Raw genomic sequence first — 25361 nt, forward strand, 5'->3', positions numbered from 1 at the left:
CATACCATAGACTTCTCCTACCTACACTCCTATGCCAGTCTCTTTAATTACAGTCCTAGACCAACAGCACCTGGTGGGGTTTTGTTTTTTTTTAAATGGAAACTTAAATTGCAAGCTCTTTGGGATAAGAACCGTGTCATGAATGTGTGCAATCTATAGCAGAATGGTACACTCATCCTGATCAGGGCCTCTGGGAGCTAATGCAGGATAAATACTGCTAACAAACAGTCAACACTGTAGAAAAATCGCTCCTCCTAACTCTATAGGCTAATGTTCTGACTAAAGCTCACTGGCTTGTCTCATTGAGCTCCTAAGGAAGGCTAGCAGCAGGTGTTTTGATTCCTGTTGGGTTAATTGACAGGGTGGCAAAGGTCTCTTGCTAAAGCAAACCCACTCCTGCTAGTCCTGGATAAATCCCTGCAATAGATGCAGGGGTAATGCCTTTTCTTTCCAAAGGCTCATCTGGATTAGGATGCTGTTGTCACAGAAGATTCTTTGCTGAACCCCAGAGAATTAGTACATCCCATCATACTTCCTAAGTAAGCATAGTTCTGTGATTTGAAATTTATTAGATGCACAACTGTGATACTTTTCTGTTAGTCTGGAGCAGACATAAGCACCCTTTAGATAGTTGCAATTTTCAGTATTTCTGTGGTCTCTGGAGCACTAAAATACTGGCACATCATTGCACCACTGACAACACAGAACATATATCTATGTTGCAGTTACATACACTATAGAGAAGAATTATTTTACTGCATTTGGATAGAGCACCCCAATGGAACTTACTGCTAGTATTTATGTGCTGTCACTTTGAGGGACCTCTATGCTTATCCCTTGCTAAGATATATTGCTTTCTTGGTTTATATAACAATTCATGATACAGTTTTAACAGAGCTCTTCAATTCTTAAAGAAAACCGAAGTTGAATCCTTTGTGGAAGATTCTGAGTCACTTCTCTGATATTTATTAATTGCTTATTTCATCCTCATCCTCCATCATCAATGTTCCTATTACGCCTCTGGCGTTTAGGGCAGTGACAAAGCTCCTCCGCTCCTGTCTGTTTCTGGTGAGTCTTTCCATGGTTCCCCAGCTGTGCCTCAGGTTTTTCAGCTTGGCTTCTACAGCTCTTTGCCATGTTGTTTTTGGGCGGCCTCGTTTTCGCTTGCCTTCAGGTGTCCATCTTATTGCTACTCTAGTGATGGAATGAGTTTCCATCCGAAGCACATGGCCAATCCATCTCCAGTGCCTCTTGGCAATGATGGCTCAGATCCTCTTGGCTGCACTATGTCAAAAGATCTTGGTTTGAGATTGTTCTGGGCCAAAAGATACGGAGGATTTTTCTGAGGCAGGTTGTATGGAATTAAGGCAGTTTGGACTTGTCATACTTTCTCATTTCCCAGCATTCTGCACTATAAAATAGTGTTGAAAGTACGCAGCTCTGATCAATCTTGAGTTTGGCTTTGGTGTTGTATTTTGATGATTTCCAGACTATATTTAAGCTCCCGAAGGTGTTCCTGGCTTTATTGATTTTGTTCTGGATGTCCTGACTTGTTCCACCGTCCTGGCTGCTTATTTACATAGATGTAAATCTCGGATGTAGACAATTATTCTGTAGAATAACCTTAAATCTTGTTGATTTTCCTGAAGAAAGGCTTACAGGTGGGGAAAAAAAAACACTACACTGTTTGAGAGAGATCAGATTTGCTCATATGCCTAGGTTTGTAAGCAATGACCAAGCCTGGAAGTCAAACATTGCAGCAAGTAAATAATAGTATTAGAAGGTGCAGCGATCCTATCAGGGTAAGAACAGATGATAACTAGGTTTCAAGGCCAGAAGGGGCCATGGTGATCATCTAATCTGACTTCCTGTATAACACAGGCCATAAACTACTCCAAAATAATTCCTAGAGCAGACCTCTTAGAAAAGCATCCAATCTTGATTTAAATGTTACCAGTGATGGAGAATCCACCATGAGCCGGCTAAATTGTTCCAATAGTTAGTTACCCTCATGATTAAAGTAGGTGGTTGTATTGCTGTACATTGTAAGTGAAATGTTTGAGGGTGGGTTCAAAAATACAAGAAGTAGGATATGACCCTCTAGTTCTGACTTGATCTCTGGTGGAGTAATTTTGGGAGCGTGGTAGGTAGTTCATCTTATACACAGCTGTAGAGTTCATCTTGTGCGTAATTTATGGGTTCAAAACTTGCATCAGTCAGAATAGCTGCTTATGCAAATTGAAAGCTTAATAAGTTAAATATTGCCAAGTGACTGCTTCATAATTCTGCCCTTTTTTTTTTTTTTTTAAATAAAGAGAGCAGATTGAAAAGTTGCAGAAAGATACAAAAATGCCAAAGACCTACATTGCAGTGGTGGGGAACACCGGGGCAGGGAAAAGCAGCTTGTTAAATGCCTTGCTGGATGAGGAAGCGGTGCTGCCTACATCTGCCATGAGAGCCTGCACTGCTGTGGTGGTGGAGATCTCCAAGACTGGTGGGAAGAGTCTATATGAAGCAGATGTGGAGTTTCTTTCTAAAGAAGTAGGTAACAAAGATAAATTTAAATATCCCTAAAATGGCTAAATTCTGCCAGCAGAATAGTTGTATGACAACACTGGGAGCCTATGGTGTTGGGTTAAAGAAAAGTAATTTCATTCCTGTGGAGTGCAGATGTTGGCACACAACATTTTATGGGGAAAATCTGAAATCTATGACCTGTCTGTCTGTCCCTCACTCCCTGTCTCCTCATGGATGTGTCCTCTGACTTTGAATCCTGAAACCCATTAACCTAAGTTGGATTGTCTTGCTCCCAGTCTCCATCCTTTATGGGTTTCACTACACTGAGTGAATGTTCCAATTAGCACAGACCCTATAAAGCCAATCTTCAAAACTAATGGGCATATTCTTCATTGCACGTGAGGGTTAGCCACTTGATCCAAAATCTTTTCAATGCCGTTTGAACAGTTTTACTATCGTCTGAATGCTATTCATCTGAAAATATTGGGTACCCTTCTAGATCTTTGGGATTGTATTATAATTTGTAGGGGTTTCATAGATTCCAAGGCCAGAAGGGATGACTATAATCATCTAGTCTGACCTCCCGTATGACACAAGCCATAAAACTTCCACAAACATTCCTAGAGCGTATCTTTAAGAAAAACATCCAGCCTTGACTTAAAAATTGTCAGTGATGGAAAATTCACCACGATCCTGGGTAAATTTGTTCCAGTGGTTATTCTCACTGATATAAATGTCTGTCTTATTTCTGGTTAGAAGTTAATAGGTTTCTAAACCCAGAGAGAAGTAACATAACTAAATATAATGAGATAAAAAATATCTCTGGCCTTGTTCCAAAGAGATGTTAAGGCTTGTGGGGTCTGTGATGATGGTAATTTGACCTTTTAGCTGGATAGTACTTTTACAATTTACTGTGCCAGGGTTTGAAAATTCCACTTGTCCTTGGTGAACAGGAAGTTTTTCCAAGGCAAGTCCCATTAGCCTCTTCCTAATTTAAGCTTAGACTTGCATTTAATTTAAAAAATGGTGTTGGGTGCCCATTTGAAAGAGCCTGATCTTCAGAATTTGCTCCCATGTGAAAATCAGGCCCTTTGAAAAATGTCTCAAGTTTTGTGCGCACAGTCACGGCCTAAGTTTCTTCTTTGAGTGGCCTCACCCTTAGAATGTTTGAATGGTGAGGGGAGAGACTAGGGGGAGCTTGTGAGCACTCCAGGCGGCACAGATAGTAAAAATTCCGCTGTCTGAGCACACCCAAAAGGTGCATCCCATGAGTGTGACTATGCAGAGCCCATTTCGAAGAACTTCATTTCTTCTTCAAGTGCTGGTCCCTATGTGTATTCCGCCATGGGTACACGTGTGCTCCATGTGCCTGAGACAGGAGAATTCTTGCAAGTAATGTCCATTGGTCTGCATCTGTGCTCCTGCTGTCCTCATGCTGTGCACCAAGATCATAAGTGGTGGGGTGGACCAATTGCCTCTCCAGTTGCTTCATTAGTTTTATCTTCAGTGTAGTTAATACGAGCTAGTAGTTAGAAAGCATCCCCTCCATGGGGAACCTTCCCAGCTTCCTAGTATGGAAATTAGATTATATCCGGAATACTGGGCTTTAAAAGCTGTGTCTCCTGTCCCTGCTCTTTTCTTGTCAGTGATGACCATCAGCACTGCCTGCACTGCCTCAGGAAGGCTCATCTCTTCACCAAGTGCAGTATCTGTTGTTTCTACCCCAGCCGGACCTGTCAGGTGTGGGAATTCAGACTTCATGGGGAAGGCTATAAGGCCCCAGTCAGACCCAGGCTAGGGGAACCTCCCTGTACATTGGCCAGAGTCATCAAGTAGCGCGCCTCCTAGCATGAGGCCTGATGCAAGTGTGAGGAAGATCACACCTAAGGACCCTCCATCAGGGTTTGCTCAGGAGAGCAGGGGACACACTCTCATAAGCACAAAAGCAGACCACTCTGAAGAGGATGATCCTCCCCTCAACTCCATCCAAGTCAGGCAAGTCTTTATCTCCAGGTCCCAAAGACTTATCGTGGTCCTGGGACTCAAGACATGCTATAAAGGTGCATAGGAACAAGGTTCTGCCGATACTAGATTCTGCACTGGCAGAGCTGTCATTGGCAGGTACCATCTGTAGGCCTTCCTGTACCCCTAGGCACACCTAGCAGTGTGAACCAAAGGTGGTGAACCAAAGTAGGCCTTGTCAGAATAGTAACATCAGGGTATCTGCTAACCAGGTAAACATGTTCCTGACTGGAGAGGATGGTATAGAAGCACACAGGCCCCTCATAAAGATAAGGATGGGATGACAGAATAATGGATGAGGATGTTTTGTTCAAACTAGGAGGTACAAGTGTTACCTGCACACTCTAAGGGCACCCCACCGTTACCCTTCAGTGGGCTCCTTGGTTAATTTAGGCACCCCCACCCTAACCCAGTTCCTAAGGCTCAAGGCCACCCATACTGAGTTCCTAGGGTTCAAGGTGTAATCTTCTGTGGGTTTTGTGGGGCTTTTTACTAGTAAAAGAGCCTTACACAGTAATATCCTTAACCTCTATTAAGAGTTACCACAACAGAATACAAATGCAAAACGTACAGTGCTCACCACTCCCAATAAGTCAGACTAACTTTTCACTCCACGAACAGCATAGGAGCAACACAGACACACAGCAGCATTACCACAACCATTGAGGTCAAAAGTCAGAGAACCACCAGTACTGACAAAGAGCATTCATCGGGAACCTCCATCATCGGCAGTAATGCTCCAGCCCCATATGGATCCACCAACTCAGAGTGTTCCTATGTCAGCTCCCTTGGTGTGGGTAGACAGAACCGCACACACCGCAGGTAGAGCGGAAGGACTCCACTCCAGGGGATGTCTTTGTTTTCCTGGATCTGCAATCTCCTCTGTTGCCAGAACCAGCCATTACCAGAGAGCTCTTGACCCCACCCAGAGACATGGGCTATGGAAAGAGAAGTCTGTCCATCCATGTCTCCCCCCCGCCCCCCTCGAATTCGGTCTACCAGCTACAGCTTTCCTTCAATAGGATCAACTGCTCCATTGATTGTCAAACCTGACCTTGTTATGGGGGGAGTCAAATCTACTGGAGGAACTGTCATTGCCTCATTGATGGAGAACAATCCAAACAGGAGATTGAGAGCTTCCTGGAACCAACCCCTCCAACTCAAACCAGGACATCCTCCCACCCCTCAGGACAGGTGGTACCCCCTGTGTCTTGGGGACCTCTGCATCCCACCTTCAACCCTTTTGTCTGGCCCTGTTGGGTCCATGGGCCCCATACACACAACATCCAAGGTCTGTGTAATCTAATAAGGAGTTAGATCATCCGTCTCCTCCAAGAGAACAGCCAGAGCTTCTTTCTGAGCCTACAGAAGAGGAAAAGTATGGTTCTGCGGGTACTGACAAGGGTATCTTCTGTGGTTAGATGTTTGGCTGCATGTGTGTGTTCTCCCTGTGTGCTGCCCCAGCTCTCTGAAGATAGCCGGCATAGCAGACCTCGAGCGAACTACTCAATGACCACAAGATCCGTTCAGGTCCAAAGGCACCGGGCCAGGATTATTGTCGACAAAGCACAGTAATAGCACCTGGTAGACTCTACGAGGCTACTAAAACATGTATGCCAGTGACAATGGACGCAGCTCAGTGGATGGCGGGACTTTCCATTCCCCCCTCAGTTGGACCAAGACACGCTCTCTGAGAGATACCTCTTTAGACCCTGATACAAACAAGTTACGTGCTGTCCCCCGACATAGTTACTGCTCCCTGACGTGGCTAGTTATCACCCATCTCCTTGTACATGTTGGTTCGATTAAAACATCGCTATTCATCACACTGTCATCCTGACCTTATCTTTGAGGAGGGGTCAGTGTGTTCCTGTTATCCTTGGGGAATGTTTTTGTACCATCCTTGATATCAAGTGGTACCAGAACATCTTCGATATCGGGATGTGTTTGCCTGAGTATTCTGTGCCTAGCACTTCTTAGGAATGTGTGTTTCTGCAATATCAGCCCTGTTCTTGCCAGATTCTGTGAACTCGCAAGCAGGCAGAGCCTGATGTTTGCTTACAGTCATGTTTGCTAACTTTGCTTTATATCAGCAAAGCTTGCCCACTACTTTACTTTAGCTCAGGCCTCATACCAGGCCTCTGATACAAGGGCTTATATCTCAGGCTCTCTTCCTACTACATCTTCCTCATGATTATATCGACCAGTGAGAATGCACCTTTCTTCAGAAAATAATTGTAGTACAAGTGGAAAAGTAGATTAAAATCAGTGATTTAAATGGAGGATTTCTACTTTGTGATTTAAATCGATCCCTCGTCACGCTATAGTTTAAAAATAAGAATGTTGCTCATGCTATATGTTGAACTATCTTGGATCTTTTCAGTAACCATTCTCTGTACCAGTTGCTGGCAGTGCTGTTCATATTGTATGTTTAATTTTAGTGCTTAGGTACTATGGTAAAAGGGAGCTGTAGAAATATCAGCGGGAGAGAATCAGACCTGAGTGGAAAACTTTTATCAGTCTTCAAGAGGAAAAAACAAAAACTTTTAAAAATGTTTGAAAATATTTCCTGTTTTATTGACTAGCTGGTGTAATCAGTTAAAAAATGTTTCTTGGTCTTAGCAGAGCAACAATAGTAGAACTCACTCCTCTGTATATGGTAAACATACCTTAGGGAAAACAGAGCATCTAGTCTTGATTCATTTTAACTTTAAGTTATTCTACATATAACAAATTACAAACTTACTCTTTTTTGGAATATTGTCTCAGTTGTTTCTGTATTTCACACCTCAGGAGTGGGATAATGAGCTGAAAGCTCTCCTAGAAGATATGAAAGACAAATCTGGTAACTTGAAGAAACGATGCCCAGATCGCAAGACTGAAGCTGGCGCTGCCTATAGTCGTGTGAAAGCTGTATATGGGACGATAGCAGAACTTCCAAAGCTGATGGAGATGAAGGAGGTGACTCAGCATCTTGGGACAGTAAAGCACATCTCTGCAGAGAAGGTAAACGCAGCATGATTGGATGTGTGACGTTCCTGCATCTTCACCCATTCAGGCTATTCCACACTGGTGTAGATGATAAATGGAGTAGCTCAGCCTATTGCCTGTAGTGAACCTTACTCTTGTTTTCTCTCCAATGCTTAGGCAGCAGATTTTCGAACAAAAATAGAGAAATTCATTGACTCTCGGACTGATAACTTACGCGACATGAAAGGTGGAGAATTTTGGCCCATTGTTAAATGTGTCAAAATCCGTGTTCCTGGTGCTGATGTCTTGAAGACTGGGGCAGTGCTGGTGGATTTGCCTGGAATAAGAGATTCCAATGCTGCCAGGGATAATGCAGCCAAAGAGGTAAAATGGCATCTCTGAAATTGCTGCCCTTTCAAGGCTGTGGGTTGTTTTGTTTTTTAAACCCTTGTGTCCCTTCTGGTTCTCAGACCCTGATCTGCATTGGAAACCGCATCTTCCTCCTTAACTGCTATATCATGCTTTTGCACACATCATGTCATTCAGTGTGCACTGGGAGCATGAGCAACCTCTTCTCTTTTCGTCTGGTTGTCAAACATAACCATTTGCAACACCATGTAATTAACGTGTGGCACTTGTTGCTGCATGATGCCATAGTGACAAGCTGATTACTAAAACTCTAGGATTAGTAGCTTCTATGGATAAGTGGCATCCGTAGCTGCACTAATCAGGATAAAATTACAAGCGCTATCCATCTTTGTGCTTCAGGGCATATACTGATTTGAGGTCTGTAAGTAATCACCATAGATGCTATCATATTGCATGCTGTAGCACAGGGATGGGCAAACTTTTTGGCCCGAGGGCCACATCGGGATGCAAATCTGTATGGAGGGCCGGGTAGGGAAAGCTGTGCCTCCCCAAACAGCCTGGCCTCTGCCCCCTCTCATTTCCTGCCCCCGACTGCCCCCCCTCAGGACCCCTGACCCATCCAACTCCCCTCCCCCTCCGCTCCTGGTCCCCTGACCCCCCCCCGGACCCCACGCCCTATCCAACTGCCCCTGCTCCCTGTCCCCTGATCTCCCCCTCCCCCAAAACCTCTGCCCCATCCAACTGCCCCCTGTTACCTAACTGCCCCCCAGGACCTCCAAGGGCTGGCTTTTAACCCTTTCAGGGCCGGAGCGGAGTAACCGCCCCGCTACACACACTTAGGTGCCTTGAGGACATTTACCTTTCCCTTAGAAGGCTGGATTGCTATTAGGGACTGATCATTGATCAGTTCTCCTATAGCAATATAACGGTAGAGGGTTTTTTTGGAATTGATGTGTTAGACTCAGGCCCTCTTCACAGAACAAGTGAGTTTTTGTAAGCAGCTGGAAGAATTGTTAACCAGTCAGAAGTAACACAGCTGTGTTTGTGTCTACGCATACCTTTCTGTCATTGCAATCCCTTTTGTACATCTTCATCAGCAACACTGCTAAATTGTGTTTGTACTGGTACAGTCTGCGAAAATCTGGGCAACTGTCTTATAGTGCCTCAGTAGGTTACAGAGTGCACAAAAAACCTGATTAACGTTAAATTTGGAAAATGGTTCACCACTGTTAGACGCATGTAACTGTTGTATAGCAATTCTGAAAGCCTCGGCACGTAAATAGATTTGGAATTCTTTCCTTTTGAATTATCCATCTGGAGCTTCCACTTAATATTTCTAAGAGCTTGTCTCAACTTACCGGGGGATCGATGCACGGCGATCGATCCACTGAGGGTCGATTTAGTGAAGACCCGCTAAATTGACCACTGATCGCTCTCCTGTCGACTCCAGTACTCCACTGGAACAAGAAGCATAAGGTAAGTTGACGGGAGGGTTTCTCCCTTCGACCTAGTGCAGTGTAGACACTGCAATAAGTCGACCTAAGGTACATTGGACCTAAGGTTATTCACGTAGCTGGAGTTGCATAACTTAGGTCAACTTAGCCTCATAGTGTAGACCTGCCATAAGTATCACTCTACCACTTGGACACCCATGCAGGTTTGGAGATTCTGAAACTAATCACTACAGTTTTCCTGTAAACTGACTTTTTTTTTCTTTCCATCCTTTAGTATTTAAAGAACTGCAATGCAGTATGGGTAGTAGCCAACATCAACAGAGCAGTGGATGACAAGACTGCCAAAGAGATGCTGAGCGCAAACCTGCGGAGGCAGCTGCTCATGGATGGCCAATATGGGAGTTTAGCTTTCGTTTGTACTAAGACTGACAGCTTCAAAGTTACAGAAATAATGAGGTAACTTCAACTCTCACGAGTCTGCTGCAGTACCATGTCTTCATGAGGTAGTGGTTGATCACTCAAGCTCTGTTAAATTGAGAACCTCTTCAGCAGCTTGCCAGGGGTACAAGAGATGCTCTTAACTTTCATAAAATGGGACAGATTACAAGTAGAGGTAGAATGTAGAGGTGATCCCACTGAGACTAAGGGCTCGCAAGTTACTGAGCAGCAAGCCAGGGTCTGACTCTGCAGCTTACCAGCTTGTCTTCACTATGGAGCTAAATCGGCGCTGCTGCAATCGGTGCAGCGGCATCGATTTAGTGGGTCTTTAGCACCCCCACCACATGAATTTTGTTATGTGCACCAATGTAGAATCAGAGAACTGGAAGGGACCTCGAGAGGTCATCTAGTCCAGTCCCCTGCACTCAATGTGTCACACATTACCTCCATATTGGTGCACAAAACAAAATTCATTCCACACATAGCCTTAAAATATTAGAGCAAACACTGGTGGGTGGTGTCCTTTTGCCTTGTCATTTATCTTCCTGTCTGTGTGACTGGCTTGTTTTTGTATGCTACATGGTAATCTTGGGAAATAGTTGCCTGGGTTGTTTATTTCCAGCAAGCAAACATATGTTTTTACATGTAATGTCCCCAGCTTTGAGGGCTGTGAACCTGATCCAAAAGCTATTGAAGTTGATAAGAGTCTTCCCCATGATTTCAATGGACTCTGGATCAGGCCCTGTAGCAGGCATGGGCAAACTTTTTTTGTCCCAAGGGCCACATTGGGGTTGCACAACTGTATGGAGGGCTGGGTAAGGAGGGCTGTGCCTCCCCAAACAGCTTGGCCCCCGCCCCTTATCTGCCCCTCCCACATCCTGCCCCCTGACTGCCCCCCTCAGAACCTCCAACCCATCCAACCCCCCCTCCCCCGCTCCTTGTCCCCTGACTACCCCGACCTCTATCCACACCCCGCCCCCTCACGGGACACACACCCCACCGGGACTCCCACCCCCTATCCAAGTGCCCTCTGCTCCTCATCCCCTGACCATCCCCTCCCGGGACCCCCTGCCCCTAACTGCCCCCCGGGATCCCATCCCCTTATCCAACACTCTCTGTCCCCTGACTGACGTCCTGACCCCTATCCACATCCCTGCCCCCCGACAGGCCCTCCGGGACTCCCACTCCCAACCCTCCCTGTTCCCCATCCCCTGACCGCCCCCCCAACCTCTGCCTCATCCAACTGCCCCCTCCTCCCTGATTGCCCCCCAGGGCCCCTGCTCCCTTACCCAACCTCCCCTCCCTCACTCCCCGCCCCCTTACCAGCAGTAGGAGCTTGCAGCTGTGACACCTGGCCAGAGCCAGCTGCGCTCCCCATGCTGCCCAGCGGGAGCGGCAGGCCAGAGCGCGTCCTGTGCGGGGGCGTGGCTGCAGGGGAGGGGGGACAGCGAGGGAGGGGCTGGGGACTAGGCTCCCCAGCCGGGAGCTCAGGGGCTGGGCAGTACGGTCCCATGGGCTGGATGTGGCCCATGGGCCGTAGTTTGCCCTATAGTATGAGGGCCCTAGATTATAGTGTGGTATGCAAACCAATGAGCCATTGAACTCGCCCATCTGGAAAAGCTTTGCAAACAAAATGAGTGGCACAGGATTGTCCGATTTGTTCACAGTGAATTGCTGTTAGTAATCAAGTAATTAAAGCAGAATATCTGTGTAATTCTTTTACAGCTAAATATCCACTTAATTCAAGTAGAATATGCAATGTCTTTTTTTTTGTAGTGGCTCACTTTTTTTATAGCCTAACTTTTAAATGACCTGGATCTTGCAGTGACCTGGATTTAAGAGATGAAATCCAGCCCATAGAAAAATCACTGGAAGAGCTGGAAAATCAGCGGGTGCAAATGGAGATGGAGAAGGACACTCTTTATGCTCAACTCCAGCAAGAGGTTGGTAATTATTTTCTGCTTCCTAGCACAAGACACTGGGTGGCAGATATGTTTGGGTCTGGAAACGGCCTCCAGGCAGTAGAAAATTATGTTTATTAGTGGTTAAAACAGCTGTTATCCTCCAGCTAACTTCACCCCTGCCACTCAGACTCTGATGGGCTGTATTTCAAACCTGGAGAAAGGCTTTTCATGCTTAGTTGTTCCAGTGGGGAGAAAAGGAGGATAGATAATCCAGAGATCACATATGAAGAAAATCTGACTCAAACCTTGGGAACAGCACAATAAGAGGAGATGTAGGGGATCCTCAGCTCTCATACCGCCAGGTTAGACAGGAAAATGCTCTTAGATCTAGTCCATCACCCGGGAGACAGTGCTGAACTGTACCCTACGATATGTTCCTCCAATGTTTTGCCCTGTACGGTTTGAAACAGGCTAAGCAATAGAGCTTCCTCTTCTTGGAAGGCTATTCTGTAGTCTAAAGGTGAACGGAAGTTAGGCATTGTATGTCATTTGTGATAGGTCAAGAGAGACTTAAATAGCTATTGCAGTGGATGGATGGATGAAAATTCTGCCTCAGATACTAGGATTTATTATTGCTGATATATATTGTGCAACTAACTATTTGAAACCATCAGACTGTGCTCAAGTCTGTATGTCCTATCCCTGTAACCCCCTTCCTACCTTCCCCATGTTTTCCAGTTTAGCTACTCATTTCTTTTATCTAGTCTTAATCTGTAAACTCTTCAGATCAGGGGTTCTCTTACTGTGTATTAGTATAGCACTCAGTATAACAAGGCCCCAACCCTGATTTGCTACAAAATAATACTAAGAATTATTAACATACAGTGATAGCTAGATTAATTTTATTCACTTGTTAACAGTGGTATGATTGTATAGGGACCTTTTATAGAGAAAATAAATTAACTATGCCTCAAGAGTTTGGAGCCAAGCTTACATACGTGTCTTCTCTTCTTGTGTCATGTCCTCAGGCAAGATGGGTAGAGAGGCTTACACAAAATAAGGTTGAAGTTACTTGTCTTTTACTTAATCTCAATTTTATCACTATAACATTGGTGTGGAGTGCCAGTCACTGCTGTGCTTGGGTGTGATGAGTCTTGAGGACTCCCTCAATGTTCTCTTCTGGGAACGTCAGTGATTTGTGCAGTAGAAAGCTTTGTTGTGTTCAGTTGTGTCTAGCCAGATGTTTCTAATTCATGGATTTTTTCTGATTTAAACACTCCCCCCCCCCCACCCTCCAACCTTAGGAAATATCACCTTTTTAAAAACTCATAAAACCCTTTAAGGTCTAGATTATCTATGGGGGAAAGGCTGGTGATTGGGATAGTGTGGAGCTTTAAATTTCTAATGTTTTTAATGCTTCCAGTATTCTGTTCTTTCATAGCAGCAACGACAAGGACCTGGTGCAGAAAATCCAGCCTCATTCCAGAAAGAAAATGACCTTAGGAAGAAAATCCTAGAGAAGGAATTCAGAGTGAGTGTCCTTGGGAGTCATGATCTGACCAACTTTTTGTTCAAACGAGGAAATGTGGATTCTTCTTTAAGTGATGGTCCCTAACATGTTCCACTGTGGGTTATGCATGCGTAGCATGTGCCTGAAGCTGGAGAATTTGAAAGTATTGTCCACTGGTCTGCACATGCACCCTAGCTCATCTCGTGTTTCTGACAGAGTGGATAAAAGGTGGGGGCAGATCAACTGCCTCTCCAGTTCCTTCTCACCGCTGCATGAGCCAGGTCGGAACCTCTCTGTGTCCATAGCTTTGGCTTGTCAAAGTTAGACTCAGGACTCAGTTTGTCAGACCACTCTGTTTTATTAGCACAGCGCTCTGCTAATAACACCCAGATAATGTGAGCACCATGCAAGACACAAACTATCTTATTTATACGGATAAAAGGGTGAGAACGTAACAAGATAACAAAGGAAGCAGAATCAGATAAGTTTACCTGGGCTAGGCATGCATATCTTATTTCCTTACTAACTATTACCCATCTTCTGTTAATGTTTCGCCATTAGCACCATTGTTTATGCCTAATGTTTCTTTTCCTGGCACCTGTATTTCAACATTTCTTATTTCTGCTTAAAGGTACATACAACATTTCTTTAATCCATTCTTATTTTTACAATATAATTCATTCTACTTTCACAGGCTTCATCCCTTAAAATATTATTGCTTTGTAAATAGTTTTTAGCACCTTGTACAGTTAATAATTTTAGTGTTTTCATAGTTTTGTAGTGCTAGATTAATCTTTGGGGGAACACTTCCCTTCCCCCTAATATCCCATGTGGGTACTGGACTGAGCCCAGGACTCAGGGCTTCAAACTGTGTTTCCTGCCTGCAATCCTTCTTTGTCAGTGACAACCACTATGCCTATATTGCTTTGGGGACGCTCACATTGCTTCCCCAAAGCATTGTGAGGTGCAGTATCTGCCACTCGTTCCCCAGCCGTACCTGGGAAGGGCAGGAACTCCACTTTTGAAAACACCTCCAAGGAAAAGACTGTGAGCCCTCAGTTGGACCCAGACTGAGGAAACCTCCTGTACATCAGCCTGACTAAGCAAGGCATGAGCCTCCTGTTGCTAAGTCTGATACTGATGCCAGAGATACTATCCCCATAGACCCCCGGCAGGATCTTCTCAGGAACCCAGGAGGCATTCTCATATGCCTGAGACTGTCTTCCTCAAAATCCACTTCAGAGCCAAATCCGATGCCTTTGAAGAGCTCAGCACCTCAGCCCAAGAGGACTTACAGTAGAACCTCAGTTACGAGCACCTTGGGAATGGAGGTTGTTCATAACTCTGAACAAAACGTTATGGAGGTTCTTTCAAAAGTTTGCAGCTGAACATTAACTTAATACAGCTTTGAAACTTTACTATGCAGAAGAAAAATCCAGCTTTAAACCATCTTTATTTAAATGAAGCAAGCACGGAAACAGTTTCCTTACCTTGTCAAATCTTTTTTTGGTAGTTTACATTTAACATAGTACTGTACTGTATTTGCTTTTTTTTTTTTTTTTTGGTCTCTGCTAATGCCTGATTGTATACTTATGATTCCAAATGAGATGTGTGGTTGAAGGGTCAGTTTGTAACTGAGGTTCTACTGTGGTACATCCTAAGTCCCAGAGGCTTAACAAGAAAGTCCATAAACATCAAGCTCCATAAGTACTGGAAAGCGATCAGCCCATATTGTTCTCGGCACCCCCCAGACCTCAGGATCTGTTGGCTCTGCCAAAGACAATTCACCTCCTACTTGAGGCACAATCTTCGACAACACCCTCTCCAGCTCTGATGTTCTAGACAAAGACAACCACTCTTACACTGGGGAGAACTGACTCCCAGGCCACTCCACAGGACATCTTCGCACTCCTGGATCTTGCATCTCCTCCATTGGGTCTGTTCCTTTCCAGAGATGTTATAACACCACCTGGAAATCAACAGCTGAGAGAAGTTTATTGGCTGTTCCTTCCTCAAGATACAACTTCCCTTCAGCGACACCACCTCTGGAACAGGAATCAGCTTTCTCATTGGGAGACTCCAAACCACCTGTGGAGCCTTCGTTTCTTCGAGTGCTTGCTCATATCGATTCCAATTAGGTGTGCGTGCGCCAGGTGCATGTTTGTCGGAAGATTTTTACCCTAGCAACACTTGGTGGGTCAGCTGGTCGCTCCCTGGAGTGGCACCGCTATAGCGCCGAATATATACCCCTGCCGACCCAACGGCCCCTCAGTTCCTTCTTACCGCCCGTGTCAGTCGTTGGAACAGTGGAGCGCGGCTTAGCTGACCTCCACTTCCCTAGCTATTCGTAGTTCTCGCGTTAATTCTTGTGTACATAGTTCAGATTTATATAGTTGTAGTTAACTTTATTCGTTTATAGTATAGTTAGTGTGTATAATTAAGAGGGGTTCGGGGATTATCCCCTTCCCTGCACCCGGTGCCGGGTCCTATGCCCGGTTCACTGGGTTTCAAACCGTGTTCGGCCTGCCACAAGCCGATGCCGACAGGAGATCCCCACGACTCCTGTCTTAAGTGCCTCAGGGAATCTCACCTAACAGATAAGTGCCGCATTTGTAAGGCCTTTAAGCCGAGAACAAAAAAGGAGCGGGACTTTCGTCTCAAGCAGCTCCTGATGGAGGCAGCTCTTACTCCTCCGCCCTCGGCACCGAGCGCTGGTCAGTCTTCAAGAAGCGCTCCCTCGGCACCGGATCGCGCCGGTACCACCAAGGCTTCTTGGCACCAGCCGTCGCTGGCACTGACGTCCGCTCGGCACCGATCCCTCTCCCTGAGGGCGAAGAGGCACAAGACTCCTGCTGCGTCCGCGCCGCCTGCTCCGCAGCCCGAGCGCTCTAAGTCGGACCGCCTGGCACCGATACCTGCCGTGGCACCGACAACATCGGCACCATCGATTCCGGCCATGCAAGAGCCGTCGAGTCTGGTGCCTGAAAGCTCCCCGGTGCGAGCCGTGGTTGAGCTCACTATTCCCTCCACGCTGGAGACATTTTCCACGGCGAGGGAGTTGATTGCAATGACGGAGTCTGCGCTGCCTCAACCCCCGGCACTGCCGGTGTGGGTTATGTAGTCGATTGGCAAGCCTACCTTGATCAGACCACCCTCCGTCGGCACCGCAGAGCGGCACCATTCATGATCGTGGTCCCGCAGACGTTCTCGGTCCCGTCGCCGATCCAGCTCCCGACGCCGCTCGCAGTCCCGGCACCGTTCTCCATTTCGGTACTGGTTGTACTCGCGGCACCGGTCATCGTCCCATTCGCCGGCCTGGTACACTCGGCACCGCTCCAGGCATCGTGACTCTCGTAGCCACTCCCGATGTCAAGCCTCGAGATCTCGGTCGACCTCCCGGCACCGCTCTGGTCGCAGGTCCCGATCTCGCTCCTGGTACCGGTATGCCTCCCGCTACCGATCCCCGGTGCCGCGTTGAACAACGTCAGCTAGAGAGGGAGACTCTGCCCAGGGCTTTTCAGCTCCTCCATGGCCATCCAGACTTGCATCAGTGTCGTCCCGCACGGGCAGTTCATACGCGCAGGACAGTGATTCGGATGTGCCCACCAGAGTCTTCCAGGAGCCCCAGGCCCAGGACCCTGGCCCCCATCAGTGGTCATTCTGGATACCTTGGGCGTACTACCAGGCCCAAGGCGTACCTGTGATCCCATCTCGCTCTGTTCCGTCAGAGCACTGGGTGCCACAGGCGACAGTTAGCTGTCCCCCTCCGACCGGTACGGAGGAAGCCCCGGTTCAGCCTCCGGACTCCCAGATCCCACTGGAACAGGAGGTTGTCCAGGAGCACGAGCCCACACAGGACCTGCTTGTCCCCGGCCTTTCTTCTTCCTCCTCCCCAGATGAGGCGGTGGCCGGAACATCCTCCTCGGGCCCTCCTCCAATCGACTTGAGGGCCCATCAGGACCTGCTGAGACGGGTGGCACTCAATATGAACCTCCAAGTGGAGGAAGCCTCGGAGATAGAGGATCCGGTTGTAGACATTCTGTCGGCTGACGCCCCCACTAGAGTGGCCCTACCGTTCATTCGGACAATCCAGGCCAATGCGGATACCATCTGGCAGTCTCCAGCCTCTATCCCACCCGCGGCCAGGGGAGTCGAACGCAAGTACATGGTACCCTCCAGGGGGTACGAGTACCTGTATGTACATCCGCCCCCTTGCTCCCTTGTCGTCCAGTCCGTCAATGAGAGGGAACACCATGGCCAGCAGGCACCAGCCCCTAAATCGAAGGAGGCTAGGCGAATGGACTTACTGGGCCGTAAGGTGTACTCGGCAGGGGCCCTGCAACTCCGCGTAGCAAACCAGCAAGCCCTGCTTAGCCGCTACAATTACAACACCTGGGTGGCTGTGGGCAAATTTACGGAGTTGCTTCCTCAGGACTCCTGTCAGGAGTTTGCTGCCCTCCTGGAAGAAGGGAAGAAAGTGGCGAGAACTTCCCTCCAGGCCTCGTTGGATGCAGCTGACTCCGCTGCCAGGACTCTGGCCTCGGGTGTTGCCATGAGGCACATTTCATGGCTCCAGGTGTCAGGCCTTCCCCCGGAGCTGCAGCATACTATACAGGACTTGCCCTTCGATGGCAAAGGCCTGTTCTCTGAAAAAACTGACCCTAGGCTACAAAGCCTAAAGGACAGCAGGGTCACTGTGCGCTCGCTGGTGACTCAGCGCCGGCCTTTCCGTCCCCAGCCTCACCGCCCTTACCCTGCGTCTAGACAAAGACAGGACTTTGGCAGAAGGCGTGGCCGAGGCGGTCGTAGGCGTCAGTCAGGACCCGAAGGGGGCCAAAATCAGGGTCCCTCTAAACCACCAGTGGGGCCAAAGCCAAACTTTTGAAGGCATGCCCGAGGACGGTGTACCAGTTATTACCCAGGATCCGTTCCCTCCCTTTTACAACCGCCTCTCCTTTTTCTTCCCTGCGTGGTCCCATCTAACCTCAGATCGTTGGGTCCTACGCACGGTGGAACTTAGGTACCGCCTCCAGTTTATTTTGCCCCCCACCTCCCACCCTCCATCCTCGTCCCTCTTCAGGGACCCCTCTCACGAGCAATTCCTCTCGCAAGAGGTGCGGATGCTCCTCGCCATCGGAGCTATATAGGAGGTACCAAAGGACGAAAGGGGCAAGGGATTCTACTCTCGTTATTTCCTAATCCCCAAGGCGAAGGGAGGTCTCAGACCTATCCTAGACCTGCGGGAACTCAACAAGTTCATGATAAAGCTGAAGTTCCGCATGGAATCCTTGGGGACCATCATCCCATCCTGGTATCCTGGAGACTGGTATGCCACCCTCGATATGAAGGACGCGTATTTTTCACGTCGCCATTTATCCTCCACACAGAAGGTACCTCCGGTTTGTGGCCAACCGTCAACATTTCCAGTTTACGGTCCTTCCGTTTGGCCTCTCTACAGCCCCAAGAGTATTCACAAAGTGCATGGCTGTAGTCGCCGCCTCCCTCCGCCGCCGTCAGATACACGTTCTTCCGTATCTAGACGATTGGCTAATTCGAGGGACCTCCGAGGCCCAAGTTACCCGTCATGTGGGCATCGTCAAGGACCTATTCTTGCGTCTAGGCCTGATGATCAATATAGAGAAATCCACTCTGATTCCCACACAGAGAATAGAATTCATTGGGGCCATCCTGGACTCCAATCTCGCCAGAGCCTGCTTACCTCAGCCTCGGTTTCAGGCGATGGTAACAATTATACAAGGTCTACGGAACTTCCCGACAACTTCGGCTCGCACTTGCCTAGGTCTCCTGGGTCACATGGCTGCCTGCACGTTCGTAACCAAACATGCCAGGCTTTGCCTCCGTCCACTCCAATCGTGGCTCACCTCGGTGTACCACCCGGGCAGAGACAGCATAGACATGATCGTCACGATCCCCCCGAGCATCCTAGGCTCCCCCGACTGGTGGTCGACGCCCTCCCTGGTGTGTGCAGGGATGCCGTTCCACCCACCTCACCCCTCGGTGTCCCTCATGACGGACGCCTCATCTCTTGGCTGGGGTGCTCACCTTGGACAGTTTCGCACTCAGGGCCTTTGGTCAGCTCACGAGCTGGCCTTGCACATCAATGTCCGAGAGCTGAGAGCAGTCCGCCTTGCGTGCCAGGCGTTTCAGCAGCACCTACAAGGCCGTTGTGTCTCAGTGTTCACAGACAACACAACGGCCATGTATTACATAAACAAGCAGGGAGGAGCACGGTCCTCCCCTCTTTGCCAGAAAGCTATCCAGCTCTGGGACTTCTGCGTAGCCCAATCGATAGACCTGGTAGCGTCCTTTCTCCCAGGGGCCCGGAACACTCTGGCGGATCGCCTCAGCAGATCCTTCCTGTCTCACGAGTGGTGGTTTCGTCTGGACGTTATCCGTTCCGTTTTCCGGAAGCGGGGCTTTCCCCGCATAGACCGCTTCTCGCGAGAACAGGAAGTGCCAGACGTTCTGCTCATTCCAAGGCCTCTCCCCGGGCTCGATCTCGGATGCTTTTCTGATGCCGTGGACGAGCCAACTGCTTTACGCCTTTCCACCCTTCCCACTGGTTCACAGCGTCCTACTAAAACTCCGCAGGGACAGAGTGCACCTGATCATGATCACTCCAGCATGGCCCAGGCAGCACTGGTACACCATGTTGCTAGACCTGTCGATAGCCAACCCAATTCCCCTGCCTCTTTGCCCAGACCTCATAACGCAGGATCACGGCAGACTTCACCACCCAGACCTGCAATCCCAGCACCTCACAGCATGGCTGCGGCGTGGCTAAACCGATCCGAGTTACGTTGCTCTGTCTCGGTACAACAGGTACTCCTGGGTAGTAGGAAACCTTCCACTCGGTTAACATATCTGGCCAAGTGGAAGCGTTTCTCCTGCTGGTGCGACACGCATAATGTTACTCCCACCGAGGTCCCGATCCATTCCATCTTGGACTACCTCTGGTCTCTCAAACAGCAGGGCCTGGCGGTGTCATCATTGAGGGTACACTTGGCAGCTATCTCTACCTTCCACTCAGGGGAGAGTGGCCGCTCCGTATTCTCGCACCCTATGGTTTCTAGGTTCCTCAAGGGCTTGGAGCGCTTATACCCCCAAGTTCGCCGCCCCGCCCAAACCTGGGACCTCAACCTGGTTCTAACCAGACTTATGACTGCCCCATTCGAGCCACTGGCAACCTGCTTGCTGCTATACCTGTCCTGGAAAACAGCTTTCCTCGTAGCCATTACATCAGCCAGACGAGTCTCCGAGCTTTGGGCTCTCATGGTGGACCCACTGTATACTGTGTTTCACAAGGACAAGGTGCAGTTGCGGCCACATCCGGCCTTCCTCCCTAAGGTGGTATCGGCCTTCCGGTCTTCTTTCTGAAGCCGCACTCATCGCGAAGGGAGCAACAATTGCACTCCCTAGACGTCCGTACGGCGCTCGCATTTTATATCGAGCGGACAAAGCCCTTTCGTAACGCCCCAACTCTTCGTCGCAGTGGCAGACCGAACAAAGGGCCTACCTGTCTCCTCCCAGAGGATTTCATCTTGGGTGACGTCGTGCATCCGCACCTGCTGTGACTTGGCCCATGTTCCATCGAGCCACCTCACTGCACATTCCACCAGGGCTCAGGCTTCTTCTGCTGCCTTCCTGGCTCACGTTCCCATCCAGGAGATATGTCGCGCAGCTACCTGGTCCTCGGTCCACACCTTTACCTCACATTATGCACTGGTCCAACAGTCCAGAGATGATGCAGCCTTTGGCTCAGCAGTTTTGCATTCTGCAACATCTCACTCCGACCCCACCGCCTAGGTAAGGCTTGGGAATCACCTAATTGGAATTGATATGAGCAAGCATTCGAAGAAGAAAAGACGGTTACTCACCTTTGTAACTGTTGTTCTTCGAGATGTGTTGTTCATATCCATTCCAAACCCGCCTTCCTTCCCCACTGTCAGAGTAGCCAGCAAGAAGGAACTGAGGGGCCGTTGGGTCGGCAGGGGTATGTATTCGGCACTATAGCAGTGCTACTCCAGGGGGCGACCCAGCCGACCCACCGAGTGTTGCTAGGGTAAAAATCTTCCGACGAACGTGCACGCGGCGCACGCACACCATAATTGGAATGGATATGAGCAACACATCTCGAAGAATAACAGTTACAAAGGTGAGTAACCGTCTTTTCCTTACCCTACATATCCTTCACCACTCAAAAGACTTACACTTGCTTGGGACCAACTTCCGCATTTAGCTTGGAACCACTGGCACTTCATGCCATTGGGGCTTCCATGTCCCACTTTTAACTCTTCTTACTGGTCATATTGGGGACCCTGGGACCAGTACCGCTCTGCAGAGTCTCTCAAGTCTGCTAGGGTGTCACTCCTTGACTCCTTTTGATGGAGACACTCTGATCCCCCCCCAGGTCCTTCAGAGGAGGAAGAGCAATATGCACTGGATCCAGCGGTTCTGCCGCAACCAGCAAGACTGCTATCTTTGTCTCTGGACGAAGCGGGAACCCCCATGTCTCCCTCCCTCCCCCCAATGAATTCAGGCAGTTCCAGGATCTTCATTGTAGGGTTGCTGGAGAACTACAGATTCCTTATGAAGAGTTTCAGGAATCCCAGCACAAACTCCTTGACATCCTCCACCCATCTGGATCTAACAAACCAGTGCTCCCCATAAAGTAAGCTATAATGGAGCCAATGAAGGCTGTTTGGCACATTCCTGACAGCTGTGCTTCCATCCCCAACTGGGTGGAAAAATTTGCGCCAGCCAAGGGGGCTGAAATTTTGTTTTCTCACCCTCCTCCCAACTCTTTGGTTTAGGCAGCTTCTGAAAGGGCTAGACAGCAACACTCACAGTCTGCTCCTGCAGACAGAGAGTACGTGCCCAGACTTATTGGGGAGAAAGGTCTTCTTGTCATCTAATCTCCAGTTCAGGATAGCCAACTACCAGCCATTAATGGTCAAGTGCGACTTCCTGAACTACTCCAAGTTTGCGGCGTTCACCGACAGTCTTCCACAACAGGCTAGAGTTTGTTTCCAGGCATTGATAGACAAAGTCAAACTAAGAGCCAAGACTGCCCTCCAATACAGAGCTGATGCCACTGACGTATCCTCTAGAGCCATGGCTACTACCATTGTCACGTGCAGAGTCATGGCATGTGTCAAAGTTCCATTGAGAGGTCCAGAATACTATGGAGGAACTCCCCTTCGATGAATTAAAATTACTCAGTCAGAAGATGGATGAATTCCTCAATAGTTTGAAGGACTCTAGGGCTATCCTCCGCTCTCTGGGGACATATACACCTGCTCCCAAGAGAAAGTTCTATCGACAATCATCTAGACCTAGACATGTGGCTCAACAGTTTTTTCATCAGATGCCCTATGAAACAGAATGTTCAAAGGACTCACTTCCCTGCACCTGCAACTGGCGTGGCCTCCCAATCTCAACCCCCTAGTGAGGCACAATTTTTGAAGGGACCATGAGAGCTGTGAACCACTAGGCCAAACATTGTTCGACCTTCACATGCCATTTGTAGGTTGTCTGGCACACTCTCAACCTCTAGAATGTAGTAACAGACCAGTGGGTGCTGAACATCATCTGTGCTGGCTATATGATTGAGTTTACATTCCTACCTCCTCCACAACCCCCTTCTCCTCCCTCCTTTAGGGACTACTCTCACAAGACTATTCTCAAGCAAGAGGTGGACTGCCTATTAGAGGGAGGAGTGATAGAACATGTCCTCCGTAGATACCAAGGAAGCAGCTCTTACTTGACTGACTTTTTAATACCCCAAAAGAAGAACCTATGGAGACCAGTTCTCAACCTCCACCACCTCAATCACTTGGTTCGTAAACTCAAGATTTGTATGGTCATGCAGGCCTCTGTAATACGATCCCAAAAAAGGACATGTGGTTTACAGCTCTTGATATGAAGGACATCTACTTTCATGTAGATATTCATCTTGTTCACAGATGCTTCCTCAGATTCATGATGGGCCCTGACCATTTTCATTACAGTGTGCTCCCTTTTGGCATAGTGACCACCCCCAGAGTCTTTACCTCAACACCATGCTTCTTATTGGTAAGTCATGCCAGAAGGCCCATGCATCAACTCTAATGATGCTACACTTCCTCTCAACCTAATAGCTTTCTGTGACAGGGTAACCAGCCTTGTGGATGGGGGAAAGTGGTAGATGTAGTGTATCTTGACTTTAGTGAGGCTTTTGATACTGTCTTGTATGACCTTCTCCTAAACAAACTAGGAAATGCATCTAGATGGAGCTACTATAAGATGAGTACATAACTGGTTGGAAAACTGCTCCCAGAGAGTAGTTATCAGTGGTTCACGATCAAGCTGGAAGGGCACATCAAGTAGGGTCTCATAGGGATGAGTTCCGAGTCCAGTTCGGTTAAAAATTTTTCATTGATTTAGCTAATGGCACAGAGAGTACACTTATAAAGTTTGCAGACAATACCAAGCTGGGAGGAGTTGCAAGTGCTTTGGAGGATAAGATTAAAATTCAAAACAATCTGGACAAACTGAAGACATGGTCTGAAGTAAATAGAATGAAATTCAATAAGGACAAATGCAAAGTGCTCCACTTAGGAAGGAACAGTCAGTAGCATGCATACAAAATGGGAAATGACTGCCTAGGAAGGAGTGCTGCAGAAAGGGATCTGGGGGGGTCACAGTGAATCACACACTGTTGACTCATATTTAGTTTAACATGGTAGCAAAAAAAGCGAACATCACCCTGGGATATATCAGCAGGAGTGTTGTAAGCAAGACACAAGAAGTGATTCTTCCTCTTCCCTCTACTCTGTGCTGATTAGGCCTCAACTGGAGTATTGTGTCCAGTTCTGGGCGCCACATTTCAGGAAAGATGTGGACAAATTGGAGAGAATCCAGAGAAGAGAAACAAAAATGATTAAAGGTCTAGAAGATATGACCTGTGAGGAAAGATTGAAAAAATTGGGTTTGTTTAGGCTGGAAAAGAGAAGACTGGGAGGGGACAAATTGTTCTTGTTAACTTCTGAGGGTAGGACAAGAAGCAGTGGGCTTAAATTGCAGCAAGGGAGGTTTAGGTTGGACATTAAGAAAAACTTCCTAACTGTCAGGGTGGTGAAGCACTGGAATAAATTGCCCAGGGAGGTTGTGGAATCTCCATCATTGGAGATGTTTAAGAGCAGGTTAGACAAACTCCTGTCAGGGATGGTCTAGATAATACTTAGTCCTGCCATGAGTGCAGGGGACTGGACTAGATGGCCTCTCGAGGTCCCTTTCAATCATGTGATTCAGTGGTTCTTCCCTGAGGTTCAGTGTAAACACTGAAACATTCTCACCCTCCAAAATCCAGTAGGACAGGCCACAGGTTATCCTGATCACTCTCTACTGGTCCAGACCGTTTTGGTTTCTGAATTTTCTGCACGTGTCATTCTGAATGCCAGTCACCCTCCCACCGCTCCCCGGACTCCTGACTCAGCAGGATGGCAAGATCAAGCACCCCAGTCTGCATTTTCTTCATCTCAGGGCTTGGTTTTTGGATGGACGTTGTTCTTGAAACGTGCATGTTCTGCAGCCATACGAGACATACTTTCTAATGGTAGGAAGGATTCCACTAGATGATTCCTCCTGGCTAAGGGGAGAGATTTTTCTTCTTGGGCACCTCAGATATCTCTCATTTTCATAGAATCATAGAATTCAAGATCAGAAAGGACCGTTATGATCATCTAGTCTGATCTCCTGCAAGATGCAGGCCACATAAGCCGATCCACCCACTCCTTTAGCAAGCGACCCCTGCCCCATGCTTCAGAGGAAGGCGAAAAACCTCCAGGGCCACTGCCAATCTACCCTGGAGGAAAATTCCTTCCCGACCCCAAATATGGCGGTCAGCTGAACCCCGAGCATGCGGGCAAGACTCTCCAGCCATACCCTCTGGAAAAAGGTTAAGAATATCATATCATTGACCCATTGTACTAATTACCAGTGTGGCACTTAATTGACCTATTGACTAAGCCCGTTATCCTATCATACCATCTCCTCCATAAACTTATCTAGCTTAATCTTAAAGTCATGGAGGTCCTTTGCCCCCACTATTTCCCTTGGTAGGCTGTTCCAGTATTGCACTCTCCTGATGGTTAGAAATCTTCGTCTGATTTCAAG

At 48.0% G+C, this 25361-nt stretch overlaps 1 protein-coding gene across 2 annotated transcripts in view; it reads left to right on the forward strand.

Moving 5' to 3' along the window:
• Positions 1 to 25361, forward strand: part of LOC123364406 — a 73748-nt gene that overhangs the window by 6244 nt on the left and 42143 nt on the right. The window contains exons 3-8 of one of the 2 annotated variants that reach the window (XM_045006524.1): positions 2316 to 2541; positions 7333 to 7545; positions 7687 to 7893; positions 9607 to 9788; positions 11596 to 11713; positions 13116 to 13205. In XM_045006524.1, coding sequence (XP_044862459.1) covers positions 2316 to 2541; positions 7333 to 7545; positions 7687 to 7893; positions 9607 to 9788; positions 11596 to 11713; positions 13116 to 13205 — 1036 coding nt within the window. The remainder of the gene's footprint in view (positions 1 to 2315; positions 2542 to 7332; positions 7546 to 7686; positions 7894 to 9606; positions 9789 to 11595; positions 11714 to 13115; positions 13206 to 25361) is intronic. The other variant, XM_045006525.1, reaches the window with a different exon arrangement.

The sequence above is a fragment of the Mauremys mutica genome, chromosome 2, assembly GCF_020497125.1.
Source record: "Mauremys mutica isolate MM-2020 ecotype Southern chromosome 2, ASM2049712v1, whole genome shotgun sequence".
In the NCBI taxonomy this organism is placed as follows: Eukaryota; Metazoa; Chordata; order Testudines; family Geoemydidae; genus Mauremys; species Mauremys mutica.